Here is an 18136-nt window from a genome sequence, read left to right on the forward strand (position 1 = left end):
TGAACTCTTTAAGTCAATACTGACTAATATTGAGTATGAGTTATTGCCCTTGTTCCTGAAAACGTGTTCAATTTTTAGCTTGTGAAAACTCTGAAAGGCAAATATTCAATCTTCAGCGCGGGACTGAATAATAAAACCAAGTTTTATCAAAATCCAGCAAAAATCCTGCCTTTTAGTGTTTTTTTAAGAGCTAAATTTGAAAGCGTTTTCGAGAACTAGGGCAATAACTCATACTAAATATTTTTCAATTCTTCCGATTGTCAATATAGTTCATCCTTGGTTGATAACAAACACTCATGCCAAGTTTCATTAAAATCCATCAAGAATTGTGTCTTCTAGAGTGTTTACGAGCTAAAAATTGAACATGTTTTCAAGAACAAGGGCAATAACTTATACTAAATATTTTTCGATTTTCCTGATTTTCAGTAGGGTTCATCTTTGGGTGATTACGAACACTCACAGCAAGTTTCGTCAAAATCCGTCAAGATTTGTGTCTTGTAGGGTGTTTACAAGCAAATGTGGACGGATGGATGGACGGACCGACCAACCGACCGACATGGGTGACGGCAATATACTTGAAGAATTGAATATTCAAGGCAGGATTTTTTGCATGCATTCTAATTTGAAATTAGTTATCATAATGTTTAAAACATGTTGAAAATCTTGTCTTTATAATTGATAGTGTGAAATAGAGAGGGATTTGATAAATAGAATGATTCATTGTAGAATTAAAGGTAAAGTCATGAAAAAACATGTTTTTATTAACAACAGATGCACATTCATGTTCATGCACTTTATCAAGCATGATATTTATGTTTTACACACGTTTCTTGACATGTTTCACATGTATCATTTTACTAAGATCTAAAGATTAAACCAGCCTAATAAATACACATTTGAAAATTTTAATTTCATGAAAGGGGCACTTATGAATTCTTCTTTCTCAAAATGAATGTTTGAATTTGGTATTATTATAGCTTTTTACAAAGATCATCAAATTTTTCAAAGCAATCTCAATGCTGAAAATAATCCTCTGCTAAGGATAATACTAAAGTTTCAAAATCAGCAGTGCATTTAGTGAACATACATTGGAAATCATCTTTGTAAGACTGACTCATGTTGATTAGGCAATGCTGGCTTACACATGCAGAACACCTTATGTTATTTTATGATGTTTTTCTCTTCCATTGCTAAGCAACTGCATATAGTTAAGCTGGGGTTTGGGTTAATTATAACAATGCCTTATTCAAGTCAGTTTTACTTTTACTTTGTAGCCCACAGTTGCTTAATGAATAGGAGTACTGATTATGAGATGACCCAAAGGTCAATGTATATCAGACAAATATCATGATATACTAATATACAGACTTTGTTTATAAATACTGTCATAATTAACATAGGTCAACCTGCTTTTAATATACAAAATAAAACTTTTGTTTATTTTTACCTTGATTAACTTTGACCTTTTAAAATCTGAGGTTAATTTTTACATGAAACAGATTCAGAAATAAAAGACTTCTGGTAATATCAACAGAATTTAAGTAAACTTATATTTCTATCTAGTCTGCAGATCATACTATCACACAGACAAATTTTCAGAGCTTTAGGCTGTAAATCTATGTAAATCTAATATAATATTTTTAGCTTCATAAGCAGAAAATCAATGTTGAATTATTCTTTTTTAAAAGCATAAGATTAAATAAGAAAAATACTTTTTGGATCCAAGATAGTAAAACAGTGAAACCTCATTCTATAAGTTTAAAGATAATGCTGTGTTTAATGCCATGATTATTAACCAATTTATAAAATAGCATTTCAATATTTTCTAATACCTTATACACATTAAGAGTAGTCAAGTGGTCCCTGGGGCAGATATGATAATCATTATAACCTATCAACCGACTAAGAACAGACAGATTGTATCAAGCTGGAGATACAAGTCCTTGTAGGTTGCTTAATACTAATAATAGTTTCTATGCCACCATGCAACTAGAGGGTATCAAAATTAAACTCATTGAAAGGATTAAATATCAATAATGAAGCACAACCATTTTTGTGTACATTATCAAATGTGTCTCTTTCCCTTTAAAGATTATAACTTTAGAACTATCTCCCTATACAAACTCATTAGACCATAATCATTATTACACAGAAACAGTCCCAACACACTATTATTGAGTCTTATTCAATACTATTATATATATTGAAAGATTGTTCAGATTTTATTACCAATACATAAATACGCCCAAAAATTACTATTAGAAAAATATACAGGGGTAAGCTTTAATATTGACAAAATAAAATAGGGTCCACACAATGTCTCATCAAAATGTAAAGTGGCACTATAAGCAACTTTTAGATTGCTACTGTGTTCCATTAACTTTCTAAAAATCATAGCTTTACCAGAATAATTTCCAGGCCATGTATTCTAGTAAGGATCTTAATGCTAGGATATCCTAGAAACAGTGTTAGAGGTCAAGACCCTAGGACATTCTTGACTCTAGCGCTAAGGCTTGTTTTGACCAAGGCTTTAAAGACTGGTTTTAAAAAAATCAAATATTTCGTCACCAATGAACTATTATGTAATTGTTTGAGTATCAATGTAAATATTTCAGTCATCAAAGATACCCAAGAAGTAAAAATCAGTATTATCTAACCTAAGACTAGTTAAGACATATTTCTTAATATAATACTACTGAGTATAATAAATGATAATGTACTATTTGAATGTAGGTAATATTATATAATAGAGTGTTAGGTAAGAATTATATCATACTATACACATTCATACTACTCATTATCAATCATTATAACAGCCAATTTAGATTCAGCTGATATAACTTTTAAACAAATCTGCAATGAACATTTTACAGTTAAAAAATATCAAATGAATATTATTATACAATTTCATCTCTATATACAGGTTATTTGAAAGGAATGTCAAGCTGAATCACCTAGCCTTTTCTTGTGTTTGGAAGAATCAGCACGCCATGTTACAAACAAAGTCATAATTTACAACAAAAATTTCAAAGCTTATACAATGTTCATAAATGTCTGTATATTTTGCACAGACTGAAAAAGTAGCGACATAATTGAAGTATTGGTTAGTTTCAATGCCAACTCTCAGAATTAATAACAGATTTACAGATCAATTTCATAATCTACTTATAACCAGTATATTTTAGTCTTCCAATTATAACTAGTAAAACTGCTAGGTTTCTAATAAAACCTATATGAAACTGACTTTGAATAAGTCAACCTAGTCTATAAATGGACAGTCTATTAAGACATTTGTTCCATAGAAAAAGCCATAATCCTGACATGTTAGAAAATTGAGATAAATCCAATTCTTCACAACATAAATTTGACTTTGAACTCCTAAGGCCAATTTAATGTTGCTGTCAAAAATACAACTAAATCACAATGCTTACAATGCAAGACTTCGACACCAAGTAAAGGGTCCTGATCTCCAAAATATGACATTTGTACCGATAACAAAAACTATTAACTATTACATACCGGTAACAAAAACTACTAAATATGACATACTAGTTACAAAAACTACTATATATGACATACTAGTAAGTAACAAAAACTGCTAAATATGACATACTAGTTACAAAAACTATTAAATATGACATACTAGTAACAAAAACTACTAAATATGACATACTAGTTACAAAAACTATTAAATATGACATACTACTAGTTACAAAAACTACTAAATATGACATACTAGTTACAAAAACTATTAAATATGACATACTAGTTACAAAAATTACTAAATATGACATACTAGTTACAAAAACTGCTAAATATGACATACTAGTAACAAAAACTACTAAATATGACATACTAGTTACAAAAACTATTAAATATGACATACTAGTTACAAAAATTACTAAATATGACATACTAGTAACAAAAACTACTAAATATGACATACTAGTTACAAAAACTACTATATATGACATACTAGTTACAAAAACTACTAAATATGACATACTAGTTACAAAAACTATTAAATATGACATACTAGTAACAAAAACTACTAAATATGACATACTAGTAACAAAAACTACTAAATATGACATACTAGTAACAAAAACTACTATATATGACATACTAGTAACAAAAACTGCTAAATATGACATACTAGTTACAAAAACTACTACATATGACATACTAGTTACAAAAACTACTATATATGACATACTAGTAACAAAAACTGCTAAATATGACATACTAGTTACAAAAACTACTAAATATGACATACTAGTTACAAAAACTACTATATATGACATACTAGTAACAAAAACTACTAAATATGACATACTAGTTACAAAAACTACTATATATGACATACTAGTAAGTAACAAAAACTGCTAAATATGACATACTAGTTACAAAAATTACTAAATATGACAAACCGGTACGGTAAAAAAAAATACTAAATATGACATACCGGTACCGGTAACAAAAAATACTAAATATGACATACCAGTACCGGTATATTGCCCTATCATACCAATTCAATGCATAATGTACAATGAATAATGTACTTGAACTAAACTACATAACTTATTAAAATCTAATATTGCAACATAAAATGACCTAACCATATTGCAATACCCAAGTAAGCTTCCTAGACCAGTTCAATTTTTTACAGTAAGCTCACAACAAAGCTGTTAAATCTGCTAAAATTTCTTGTATTATGTTTGGGTATCAACAGGGGTATTAATTAACCAAGTTAAGGACCTCGTCTGTAATTTAATTATGAAGGATGGTGGTGTCAGTTAGTATCATTATAACACCTCTTGATATTATTTTATTCATTATAATAGCTTGAATAGAATAGTATAATCTAATAATGTAATTAAGGGCCTATCTCACAGGTTGTCATAAATACAATCATGTACCGGTATTTAAAAATATTACATGTTCAATAAATCATGCTTTTCTACACAGGAACAAGCCTACAAGAGAAGTGGCATTGTAGAATTTAAAGTGGAAATATAAGCTCAGGCTTAGTTTTCTTAACTATTTCAGTGGATAAATCACTTGCATTGTACTTTTCTTTATGAAAACCATAAGATCATTCTCTTGTCAGAAGAATAATAAAGTTGTAATAACACAAGTAAGCTTATACATCGATTGACCTTTTCAAAACAATTATGAATATTTAATATACAAATTAACATCTGGATCTTAAATTATAAATGAGAATACAACAGGTGTTCTGGAATCATTCAATGAATAATGACTTTACTATCGACCTTAATTAGTTTACATCAAAGTCATTTTGGATAATATGTTCCTGTAAATGTGCAATCCTGTTGTAGGATATGTCATACTAAAAATCATTTATTGGAAGTGAAAAAAGGTATTTGCTATCTGAAAAAAGGTATTTGCTATCAGAGTAGATTTGTGTGATAATAAAGCAATTTACATAAGCTTATTAAGATCAGTCTTCAAATATTTTTCGTGCTTGACCACTAGATATTAAATCTGGTTATTGAAGAAGATGTCATGAATAATCCTACCACAATTTGATGTGTGGTGAAGAAATTAATAAGATCAATCTATCACCTCGGTAAAAAATAAATGGTTGTTTCCTGTCTCAGAACCAGGAGAGGAATCACATTGATTTTACATGTGGCATGAGACTTTAGCTTTCTTAATTAGATCTAGATGTACTGATATGGAATTTTCTACAAAAAATTATATAGCAAACATCCATTTTCGTTACTACTTGTAACAGAGCTATACTTATACGAGAGTACCATACTATTAGTAATGAATATGTAGGTCTATGATATGGTAAATATTTTTTCTTAAATGCATACCAGTCCATGCTGTCATGGTTAATCATTAACAATTGTAATTGTACCTTAATCATAATTAGTCAATAACTTACCTTGTTATTTTCCAATGCCTCAGCAGAATGGATCTCCTTGGCACCAAAACAAGTCTGGCATTTAGTCTTATTAAAAATATTAGGAACAAACTTCCTACACTTCGAAGCCATTATTTGTTTCGGTTAAAATCTATCCATCCATCATTAGAGCAAAAAAAAAATGCTAACTGTTATCCACAATATTGTATTCAAGAATACCGACACTGACAGTGACACTATAGGCTTGTGTCTATAGACAGTGTAGGCCTATCCGAAACTATGCTACATGTACATTTAATGTAAGTCCACGATACAGGTAGAGTATAATTATTACTCGCAATGAATAATCAGTAATAAAGTGAGGCAACGAAGTGTTAACGAAATGAAAACCAGCCGTTTGTAGGCGGACAATCCTTCATTGTAAAAGGTAAGACGTTCTGTTTAATCTGGCAAGCTTATCTTCTTTGGCAATAACCAATTAGCGCATTTATAAAAAAATAATGAGTAATAAGGCCAAAATGTAGTTCTGTCTTACATTGACATTTTCAGTTCAAATTAGAAATGACATGTACCACAACCTTTACAGATTTTATAGTTTTTGCATTTGAATATAGCTTATCTCGGTGAAAAAAATCAGTTTTTATAAACTTTTTGACAAATTCGCGTAGTAAGCGAATTGTTTATACAAGGGCAGATAACGCAAGTGAAAAAAAGAGAAAAATGTAGCATAGGTTAACAAGACGTAAATTATTTTACGATTATCCAGCCTTGGCCAAGACCCCCCCACAGAAATGATGTCATAAAGGGGATCCCGACTTTGGCACCTTGTCAGGTGTCCGTAGCCATCACATATGCAAAAAATCACTCACAAGTCATCAGTTACGCATTCGGAAGTGTTGAGTTTGAGTTTGAGGACCCATGAGAGAAGAAAATTGTATTCGCCAAGGATTTGGATATTATTGGTCCTTTTTTATTGAATATGCAAGCGTTTGAGTATGAGTTTGCGTTTGAGTTTGCGTACACATGTAATAGCAACCATAAACTGCAAACAGAATAAAAGATAGCTTGCCAAGCAAGGTATTATACGCTCACCATCAACTTTGATTTTGAATAAAAATATTTAGCAATAAAGTAACAATTACCAGTATTCGAAATATTCCATCTTCAGTTTGAATACACTTCTTTCGAATTCTTTAGGGCGAGAAAACGTGTTCAATATTTAGCTCGTGAAAACTCTAGAAGACAAATATTCAATCTTCAGCGCGGCACTGAATAATAAAACCAAGCTTTGTCAAAATCCGGCAAGAATCATGCCTTCTAGAGTTTTTACGAGCTACAAATTGAGCGAGTTTTCAAGAACAATGGCAATAACTCATACTAAATATTTTTCGATTTTTCTGATTTTCGTTAGGGTTTATCCTTGGGCGATAACAAACACTCACACAAGTTTCATCAAAATCCGTCATGAATTGCATCTTCTAGAGTGTTTACGAGCGTTCCAAGAACAAGGGTAATAACTCATAGTAAATATTTTTCGATTCGTCTGATTTTCAACAAGGTTCATCCTTTGGTGATTACAAGTCGAAATCAGTCAAGAATTGTGCCTTGAAGAGTGTTTTGAGCAATTGTGGACGGACCGTCCGGACGGACGGACCGATGGACATGGGTGACGGCAATATACGCTCCACATTTCATGTGGGCGTATAAATACGGACCAGAGCAGATACAGAGCGATTTCTTGACTCTGTGAACGGCTAATAAGGTTCCAAAAAGGGAGAATCTCCGTTATATTGCCATTACTTTGTGGTATTTTCCTATCCTGGTTTGTATAATTGACGTTTTTACTGAATCGTATTAGAAATACGGACATCACGTTGAGCTTGAGTTTGAGCCTCTGTAATTGTAACCGCGTAGGATTGCGTTAGGAACCAAAGAAAGAAAGGGAAATCTCCCACAGTATAAAGAGGACTCATCCCGTTAGAAGCGAACGTTAACTAATTGTCATCTACCTACCTGGCCCCTTTTGGCACTTTAATTGCCAACTGTCCGCAAACGCAAAAAATCGACAACTGAGCTATTTGTTGCGCTTACAGATCCTTTGTACATTGGTAGTTTTGTTTATCACCGAATACGGACACATGTAATCACGTTTTGAGTTTGAGCTTCAGTTTGAGTTACGCTTACATACACAAAGTCATGTTTTCGCAGCTTTATAGGGATATAGTCCTTGCACAGTACGGCTACGCTCATTTCTGTCGGGCCGCGTAATTTGGTCCAAAAATGTTCTTGGGCTAGTTGGCCCAATTATTTCTGGGCATACTAATATGACCACTTAATATTCCAGGTCCCATTAACAAATGATTAATTGTCGTATTGAAAACCCAAAATGCCAGTCAGAAGTGTATGACTAAAGGTTTTAATATTTCATACTTGTGATTGTTTCCGTCCTGCCAAATGTTCTTATCTTATAACAAAGTCTCTATAGTGGGCGTATACTAGCCTTTTTTTTTCAGATTAACCCCAACTACCCTCCACTCCCCTCCCCCTATCATTAACATTAGGCTATATTATATTAATTTATTTGATTTAGTGTTTGGTAAGAGATTGCATAAATAGTGCCATTGGTCATTTGATTATGTGGAAACTTGCTTGTGCACAATACGGCATTCGGTACTGAAATCTCACAGATATCTAATCTCACGCTTGAAAAAAGATACTTCCATAACATATGAAACACGGGAAAACGTGCAAAATGGGGCGTAGCGTAATTGTAGCCGCACAGAAATTCAACAGGTGCTCGAAATGACTTGCGGTCTGGAAACCAGTAGTAATAAGTGAGTTGTCTGCCTTCCTTGATCTACTTTATGGGAAATCATTGTGTAAAATTTGATCGGATAAAAGAAATACTCATTTCACATGAAATCGATCTAAAACTGATCAATTTGGATTTACTGTTGTCTGTTTTCATTGACTGATTCATTTCTAAAAATACACAATTTTCACCAATGGAATTCGAATCTTTTCAAATGTAAACAAATACCATTTCATGAATTAAAATAATTACTCCCAACTACTTTCCATCATGGCGACCTCGGTGGAGAGATCTCCAGAAAGCGGAGAAGATGCTTATTCTACAATACGAGGAGAACTCAAACAGTATTCATTTCAGACGGAACCAGTTCCTAGACTACATCATTTGGACCCTCGAGTCGAAGCTTTAATGAGAGCCGAGGTTTGTAGAAGATACGTGTAATTGACTGTTGTTGATAATAAATATCAGCATGTGTAGACTTTAAATTTTCTCTTCTTGTTTACTTCCTTATGCCTAATCGTCAACCAAAGGCAATAAATATTATTTTTTGCAGTCTTTGTATGTTACAATTTCTCTGACTTAAAGATTGAAATTTGGTTAGATTCGATTAGGATAGATTTAGCTCTGTCCTGGTGTAATTTTGTTGACTATTTTTCTAGCAGACGACAGGATGCTCATGGCGTACGTGACAAACTGCAGCAAATGTGCTAATACGGTCGAATGTTAATATCTTTCTACAACAAAGTAAACACAAACTAACTAACTGTAATTTAATGAGACATTTTTTTCAAGAATGACATTTACATTCATGAACATAATAATCACTAGGTATAATAAACATATAATAAAGCCATTTGGTATTATACAGTGGTGTAACCTATTTTCGTGGATTCAACACCGAATTTCGTCAAAATTAAAAAAACAAAATTTTTTTTTTTATGTCATAGATGTTTCCTCAGATATTCAACAAAATAATTAGAATTGGTTTATTTCGATTTTCTTTATGAATCCTTCACTTTGACCCATATTTCATGAGCAACCAACTCGGCAACGGCGGCAGAATGCATCACCCATTTTCGTGTACAATGTTTGATCTATAAATAAGTCTAGAAAAACACGTTGTATGGATACCGGGTGTTATAATTAACTTCTCTTAGTATTTATCTTTAATATCAATTCATTATATCTAGTGACAATTCCTTCAAAGAACCATGATTTTAAAAAAAATAGTGACTGACAAAATAAGATACGTAGCGTGATTTATTGCTAAAAGTCACTGAAACAACATAAGAATATGGTCCACTTTGTGTTCCATAGAAATTTTCTGCTGACACAAGAATCCGCTAGTTGATCACGTGACTTCATTCGTTGGACTACATTCTAGCAGACGACACTTGGAGTTCCGATTACCGATTGGGATTATAATGAAATTCGGCCGATAAAAAATGGTGACGTTTGGTAATAAGTGAAATCCGCCATTTTGTATTTGTCAAAGTATACATTAATACATTGTACCTTGCTTGAAACTACTGGATTCATTCTACTAGCTGATATTGTACAGAAAACCCATGTTTATCAAAACAAACTAACGTGGAGGTCGCTCATGTAAATTATTAATCGTTTCCGGAAATCCACGAATAATAGGTTTCCACGAAATTAGGTTACTAGACTGTATGATATTCTTACTCTTAGACCTACTCTGCTACTTCAATTTGGATATAATTTAATTTAAAGGGACAGATGAGGCATTTGGCGAGAAAATCATACCTTGGTCCCAGAAATGTGAATTGTTCCTCTAAACTAACCAGAAACAATGTTCACAGCTTACTGTCTAATTTTGAGCCTTCAAATCCAAGTGTATCCATAATTACCCATTTTTAAGGGTAATTTTAAGAGACTTTATATTTTGAATAATTGTTGATTACATCATGTGTAAGAGTATGGAAGCAATATACAGTAGACTCAATCATCCTGTTCCACTTAGTCTACGCACAGCTGCGACGGAAGATGTCTTGGTGTCAGAGACTATAATTATGAACAAGTCATTCAACTTTCGAATACTCCCAATCTCAGAGAAGATAAGCTTGTAAACGAAGTAAATAAAATGTTAAATTTCTAGTTTGAGGTCTATTTGAAGGAATTCGTATAGTTATAGTACCTGCTGCCTCGTCCCCTTAAATAAATTATACCAGCTAATATTCATTTCCCGGCCTATCTTAGTGTGCGTCACAGTGACACAGGCATCGATAGTTGTCCTCATTTCGATACCTCCTGAATTCAAGTGTAGGCTAGATAGTAATTATATGAATGAGGACATGAAACAAATAATTATATAAACTTATATGAAACACATTGATTGTAGCTTGTAACTTTTCCCTAATTGTTGATTTTAAGCTTAATCTTATTAATGTTTTTGGCATCACTGGTACTCTATTTACTATTTTACTATAACCAGTTTGTTTTCGAAATGTTTTTTTTTTTTTTTTTTTTTTTTTTTTTTTTTTTTTACACACCTTCCTGAGCTTAGACTACAATAGTTGCAGCAACCATTCAACATTCACGAACCTTAGATATAGGCGACGATGTGCATAAATATATTTTGGATCTTTTTTGCAAAACCGGAAGTGCCACAGTTCAATATGTGCAAGAATAGATGATCGGCTCTAGAAGTCGTATTTTTCGGTCGATTTTCTTTGGGTTTGCATTTTTGGAATCTACTGTTAAAATCTGAAAGAATAGCAGTTTCAAAATTTCAAAATTCGAAAATTTGTCGAAGACATTTTTTTTGCCAAATTTTGCATTTTTTTCATTTTTTTTGCTTTTTGTCTAATTAATCTGAAAAAAATTGAGCAAAGACAGTTTAAGAAAGTAAACAAAATGGTACAGTCAAATTTTCAATTTCACTTCCAGTTTAAACAGGAAAACGATGTTCACTTCCGGTTGAATATCTTCCGGTGTAATTTGTATAGGACAAAAAATTTTATGCTGATAGGTAGACAATGTTATGACAAAAAAACGAAGAAAAAAAAATCCGGAACATACGTGAAACTTTTGCCGCCATTTTGATTTTTCTGAAATGATTCGATTTTTATTCAGACATAATGGCTCATCCGATTTAAATGATTTTGGTGTCAAATGAAAGAACATAAAAAAAAAAACATGACATTAGGAAGCCGTTTTTCGATTCTCAATTTTGCTTTTTTGCAACATCCGGTTGAATTTTTTCAAAGTTTGAAGGGACATATCTCGTGATCTTGAACTTTGATGACCTTGACCTTCATAAGGTCAAAGGTCATTGACCTTGCCTTTCAGTTAATACTTTGACATTTGACCTCCGAAATGTACTTCCGGTTTTATAGATGTCCGAAAACAGCCAAATTCGCAACTTTGGACTGCTCTAGCACGTGACCTAATTAACCTAGAGGGTTAATTTTTTCGGATTCCTAATGTGCTTTTCACGCTCTTTCAAATGATTTATAACAATCGTTTTTTAAAGCAAAATTGAAATTCGTGAATTTTTCAAATTTGAGTTTTTTTTACAATATTTCTGTTTCTTTGAGCTTGGTGTGTATATATCTTATGACCTATTTTATGTAGAACATTGAAACTTGGAACACAACAAGACAATTTGAATATTAATTAACCTATGACAAAAAAGTTGAGGTGGGCGTGGCACATCCGGGTTGAATTACTAATTGTTTACATTTTGAGAAAGGGGCAGAACTCGCATAGGATACATTTGTTCAAAAAGGAACTTTGCACACAATTACCTCATTATTTTGGCCAGTTAGTGTTAGTAGGTCAATTGTTTCAGCTTTATAGTTCCAAAAAAGGAACGGGTTTTGAAATTTCCATATTTTCAATTTTCTATTTTGACCTTTATTGACTCTTGTTGACCTATATCTTTTGACCTGTATGATGTAGAAGCTTTAAATTTGGAACACAACATAACATTCAGAATATCAATTAAACTATGCAAAAGAAATTGAGGTGGGCGTAGCACATCCGGGTTAAATTACTCATTATTGACAATTTTGGCAAGGGACATAACTCGCAACGTATACATTTGTTCAAAATGGAACTTTGCATACAATTACTTCATCCGTTGAGCCACGTTGTCTTAGAAGTTCGATTGTTTCAGCTTTATAGTTCAAAAAAAAGGAACAGCTTTTGAAAATTCAAAATTTTCAATTTTTGACCTTGACCTTTTTTGACCCTGATTTTTGTAGGATTAAAGGTCATTCACATTGGCTATCTATATATACTTTTATATTTGCTGTCCTATCTCAACTTCCGGTTTTATAGCTGTAACCTTGACCTTTGTTGACCGTCTCCCTTTCAATGTCAAATGTCATTGACCTTGGCTATCTTCTGATACTTTCATTTGTGAGGTCTGTCTACTTCCGTTATAACAATCTTCCAAAGAATTCTTCTCAACTTTAGACAGCTCTTGCGCGTGATGTAATTATCATAGAAGGTTGATTTTTTTCAGAGTCTTTTGCATTTTGCTACATTTGCAAAGTCCCACTCTGTGCCACGTGTGGCTCTAGTCTATATTTGATAGTAGATAGGATAACTTAAAATATGAAAGTATTTAATGATATGTTAAATTCCTAGAAAGTGGTTGTATATTTTCAGAAACCTGTTGTTATCACAGATACAAATTTAGTTAAATCAGCATTTCATTGGGATGCTGACTATTTATCCTCTAATATTGGAAGTGCCAAACAAACAGTATATTCATCATACAAAAATAAGTTTTTATATTATGATGATAAAAAATTACCCCAGTTTCCAGATTTACAGTTAGCAACAAAACACGAAGAAATGACTTTTAAAGAGTTCACAGAAAAGGTTAAAAACCATAAAAAGGGTGATAAAATGTAAGAAGTATTAGTTTTTCTTTGCCAAAAATTCAAGGAGAATTTTGGTTGTATTTTCATTATGATCTAAAGAAGTATAAGCAGAAAAATTTCTATCAGAGCAAAAGTTTTCAAATTTAACAATTTTTAAAACTTTAAGGCAGTTAATATGTTCTTCATTCAAGACATCAATGATGTAAATAAAACATTCCTACATACTTATAACTAATGCCTGAAAATTCTTTTGTGAAAGAAAATAAAGATAAGCCTATCTGTGTTTTAACATTGAAATTTATAGCCTACCAATTGTTGATAAATTGTAGTTTATTTGTGACATCACTATCTGATACCTACAATGGGAATTATATATTTTAGCTACTATTTACAGCAAGCTTTAAATGACAGTGTTGGGAAGAGTTTAGTCTTAGATTTTATTAAATTTAATTGGAGTTGGGCAACAGAACAACAGAAAAAATATAAATGGGGAGCACTGACATCTAACTTATTGTTAGTTGGTATGGATGGTAAGTTGAATATTTTGCATTTTGAATTGCATTGCATAGCTATGTATTTGGGCAGACATTGCAAAGTTTTTAAAATTACATGTCAGTACAATATTTACATAAACTTGTTCAATAATCCTTTTTTACCTTTTATTTAAATGGTTGAGTTTGATACTTGAGAATTTCAGAGTTTGTTTATCACATCAAAAATATTATTGCTTCAATCTATTTTTGATAAAATGATGTTAAAAACATCCAATTTATAGAAATGTTATGACATTACTATTTGTCGTATAGTATTACTAACCTATTCAACATGTCTAAGGCTATTATTATTATACTAATTTATCTTGAATTTAAGGTGTGATAACTCCAGCTCATTATGATGAACAACAAAATTTTTTTGCTCAGATCGGTGGCTTCAAAAGATTTTTATTATTTGATCCATCAATGTTTGAATGTTTATATCCTTATCCAGTTTATCATCCTCATGATAGACAGAGTCAGGTTGGTATCAATGTCTTAACACTGTATTCATTCTAATTGAAGGCCCTGCCCTCATTCTTCTTAAGAATGATATGGGTAGCTGAAATTAAGCTGTATCAAGTGGTAAAGCAAACATTTGTTGCACTTTATTCATATACATTCAATAAATGAAATGTGTTCCTTTTCTCTATTATTTTATAGGTAGACTTTGACAATCCAGATCATGAACGATTTCCCAATTTTAGAAACTTGTATGGACAGGAAGCCATAGTTGGACCTGGGGATGTTTTGTACTTACCTATTTATTGGTAAGTTTTGATTTTTGGGGAAAGAAGAAATTGTAGAAAGATCATATTCCTTTCTTTTGCTTGTAAGTAAATACATCTCCTATACCTGCAGTCTTTGATTGTATTCAACAGTCTTAAAATTTGCCATTTTATTTGTAATATCACCAATGATCATATTACTGATCTTCGGTTTGTATTAAGCTCGTAAGATGTAGAGAATAGAAATCCACTGGAAGCTTATTCTGGTCTTACATTTGAAATTTATTTATTAAAACGACATCTGTCACCATAATATACATTGCTCAAGCAGTCATCTTGTCCTACTCTTAAGGTCTCCGACTTGAATCTTGAGTAAAATCTCGCATGTACCCGTGCTTCCACATCAAGATTATCGACATGATATACAATATCAAACAAGTATGATAATTGTCTCCCATAGTTCTATCTTCTGCAAGACAGACTGTCATCATCCAATCAGATTCCTTTTCCTTTCAATTGCATGCTCCGCATGCGATTATTGACAAGGTAGAAACTTATTGATTGAAGAATTGTGTCTCCTTGTGTGCCCATGCCAGTCGTTGAAACTCAAGACATGACTAATCGGCGATAAAAGTCTGACCAATACTCACCAATTACTCTTAACCAATCAATGGACAGAATGATATTATTCACTTCTGTCACATATACTTTTTGACAAAATAGCCTCTTTTCATACCTAGTGTGTAAGTATATTCTTGCGAGAGATATTGTTTTGATAAATAAAATAAATAAATTTTATTTTATTTGACCAGAATTAGGTGTCTTTGTAAATATCTTATTGTTGTTCAATAATGTTAATAATGTACAACACATATGTTTCTGGTCAGTGTAAATTATACAATGTTTCAATGAAAGGTTGATATTTTGTAGGTGGCACCAGGTAGAATCTGTACCTAATCATGGTATGACAGTGTCTGTTAATTTCTGGTATAAGGTAATACCAATCTTCTTTTAACATACTAGAACCTTGTATGTAAGGGTCCTAACGTAAAATTTCATTATTTGCCATTTTGACACATAAAGTGATATTCAGACTATTTCTTGTCTGATATCACAATTTAACATCTCATGTTGAAAACAGTATTAATGACAGTAACTCAAAGACATCTTGAGTAATGGCCCAATCCAATAAAATACAGATATGTTTTATAAATAAATATTGTAGTCTGGTACAGAAGAAAAAATAGTTTATCCTTTAAAACCTCAACAAAAAGTAGCCATGATGAGAAATATTGAGAAAATGGTAACTAGTGCTATTAATAACCATGAAGAGGTTTGTTTTTTTTTTAGAAATATTGTTTGAATTGTGCCTGAGAAGGCCCTGTCAATAGTACTACAACAGTAGAATGTATTCAAAGCTTTACAACTATAAAACTTTGTAAAGCTCTCTGTTTGGATGTATGCATTTAGTTCATTCCTATATAAGAATATTTCTTCACAATGCTAATTTTTACCTCACCTTGCTCCATTATGTTGGAAATGTACCCATGTTTTTTCTGCTCTTGACTAAAATTCCTAAGAAACCAAAACTAAAACCTATAAAGAAATTGAAAATAAGGTGCAAAATCTTCATTACCTGTCATTAAAGGGACAGGTGGCCATTTTTTGTTTTTGACCAATCATACTTTGGTCTCAGAAACAGGAATACTATTCACTAATACTGATCAAAGCTCAACGTTGAGATTCGAGCCTTCAAATCTATGTGTGTTCAAAATTTTCTGCATTTGAAGGTTAAAATGATGATGTACTCTATGATATATAGAAAAAGACATAGTGAGTAAAATTGCTAGCTTGAAGTATTTGTAAGGGAATTATACGATTTTCGCACTTCTGAAGACTACATGCATATCATATTCAAGACTAAAAGCATCTGTCCCTTTAAAGATTATAATTATAAATTTTTCAGGTGCCCCACTTACTGAAAACAATGGTATTAGGACGTTATACATAAAGACATAAAGCCGCTGTTAACCTGTGATGTTTTTTAACAAGAATATTTTTTATATTTAATTTAATTCTCATATTTACCAATCCATGTTTTATATTTTCCATTTGATGTACCCAGCGTATTTATAGTGAGTGAAAAGCTTTAAGTTTTTATACATGCACAGTAAATGTGGATAAATATTTGTTATATTCCAATGAGGAATGATGTATTTTAGATGTAATCATATATATTTCCCTTAGTGATTATTAGTGATAATCTGTATTTTCATTACTATTGCCCTAAAGTTGATTAATTTATCTCAATATTTTGTATGAATCAAATAAATTTAAGTAAGAATATACAATAAATATTGTCACTGTTAAAATAGTGCCCAATACATTAATTGAATAGCAATATAGAAATATTAAAACAGAACTTAAAAAAAAACATGTTGTTTGTCAGATAAGTTAATGAGTTCTGAAAATTGTTTTATTTTTGGTAATTTATTATGTCAAAATGTTGATTTCATTTTACATGTTACAAAATTTTGTATTTCCATGGTTACTCCAGGTATCATTTCTTCCCCAGTTGTTTGAATACTTCTTTATGATGTAGCAATTTATTTAGTCACATTTTAAAGCTTACAGTTAAACTGTCTAGATTGTAAAAATTCTCCAATGTCTTCCACGAAAGAGATGATGTGGGGTGAAAAAGATTTTTTTTTTGTAAATTGAGGTCAAAGAATACTTATTATTAGAAGCAAAAGTTTTATCAGCATATTAAAGGTTTAACAATTTACATTACTATACTTTTGCCTATCAGAGGATAAGTTTTATCTGTTGGTGCTAGAAGCCTTAAACATTAAATCATAGTTATGCCTTGAAGTCAGAACATTTATGGGATATCCCAGGCAAGTCCTTTAAAACTGTTATACCTGTGAAGTAAGAAATATAATAATATTTCTTTTGAGAGGAAAAGCTCATAAAATTGTGACTTGACTTATATTTTATTGAAATATAAGCTTAAAAGCTGTTGTTATATAATTGTTTGGTTTCAATTACTATTAATTCTAGACTGTTGTAGGACATTATTGATTAATTTGGCGACATCTCTATCCCTGAAAGTGCATAATATGTTGAATGATTACATCCTATATACAACATCTTAAAGATTGTATTATATTTGTTTTAAAATCATTGTGTTTGTATCAAAGTGAATGTTAAGATTGTGCTGTATATATTTCAGTATTTTTTCTTAAATTAAAATGTTATAAATTGAGTGAATATTTTTTTTGTTTTTTATGAATTGTCCCAGAAACAAGATT

General features: G+C 31.5%; 2 protein-coding genes across 2 annotated transcripts; one reads left to right on the forward strand and one right to left on the reverse strand.

The window, feature by feature from the left end:
• Positions 1-3578: 3578 nt before the first annotated feature.
• On the reverse strand, positions 3579-4373 carry LOTGIDRAFT_127848 (hypothetical protein; the record flags this gene model as incomplete). The annotated part of the gene is made up of 1 exon (XM_009063638.1): positions 3579-4373. A coding segment is annotated over one exon (795 nt), but the record flags the coding sequence as incomplete, so codon positions are not given.
• Positions 4374-8978: 4605 nt separating this feature from the next.
• On the forward strand, positions 8979-18090 carry LOTGIDRAFT_220114 (hypothetical protein; the record flags this gene model as incomplete). The annotated part of the gene is made up of 8 exons (XM_009063639.1): positions 8979-9128; positions 13347-13591; positions 13946-14094; positions 14435-14580; positions 14761-14867; positions 15756-15819; positions 16051-16158; positions 16792-18090. The coding sequence occupies 8 exons, from the start codon at positions 8979-8981 to the stop codon at positions 16834-16836; spliced, it is 1014 nt and encodes a 337-aa protein (XP_009061887.1). The 3' UTR covers positions 16837-18090.
• Between the last annotated feature and the right edge of the window lie 46 nt (positions 18091-18136).

This window comes from Lottia gigantea, assembly GCF_000327385.1.
Source record: "Lottia gigantea unplaced genomic scaffold LOTGIsca_59, whole genome shotgun sequence".
NCBI lineage: Eukaryota > Metazoa > Mollusca > Gastropoda > Lottiidae > Lottia > Lottia gigantea.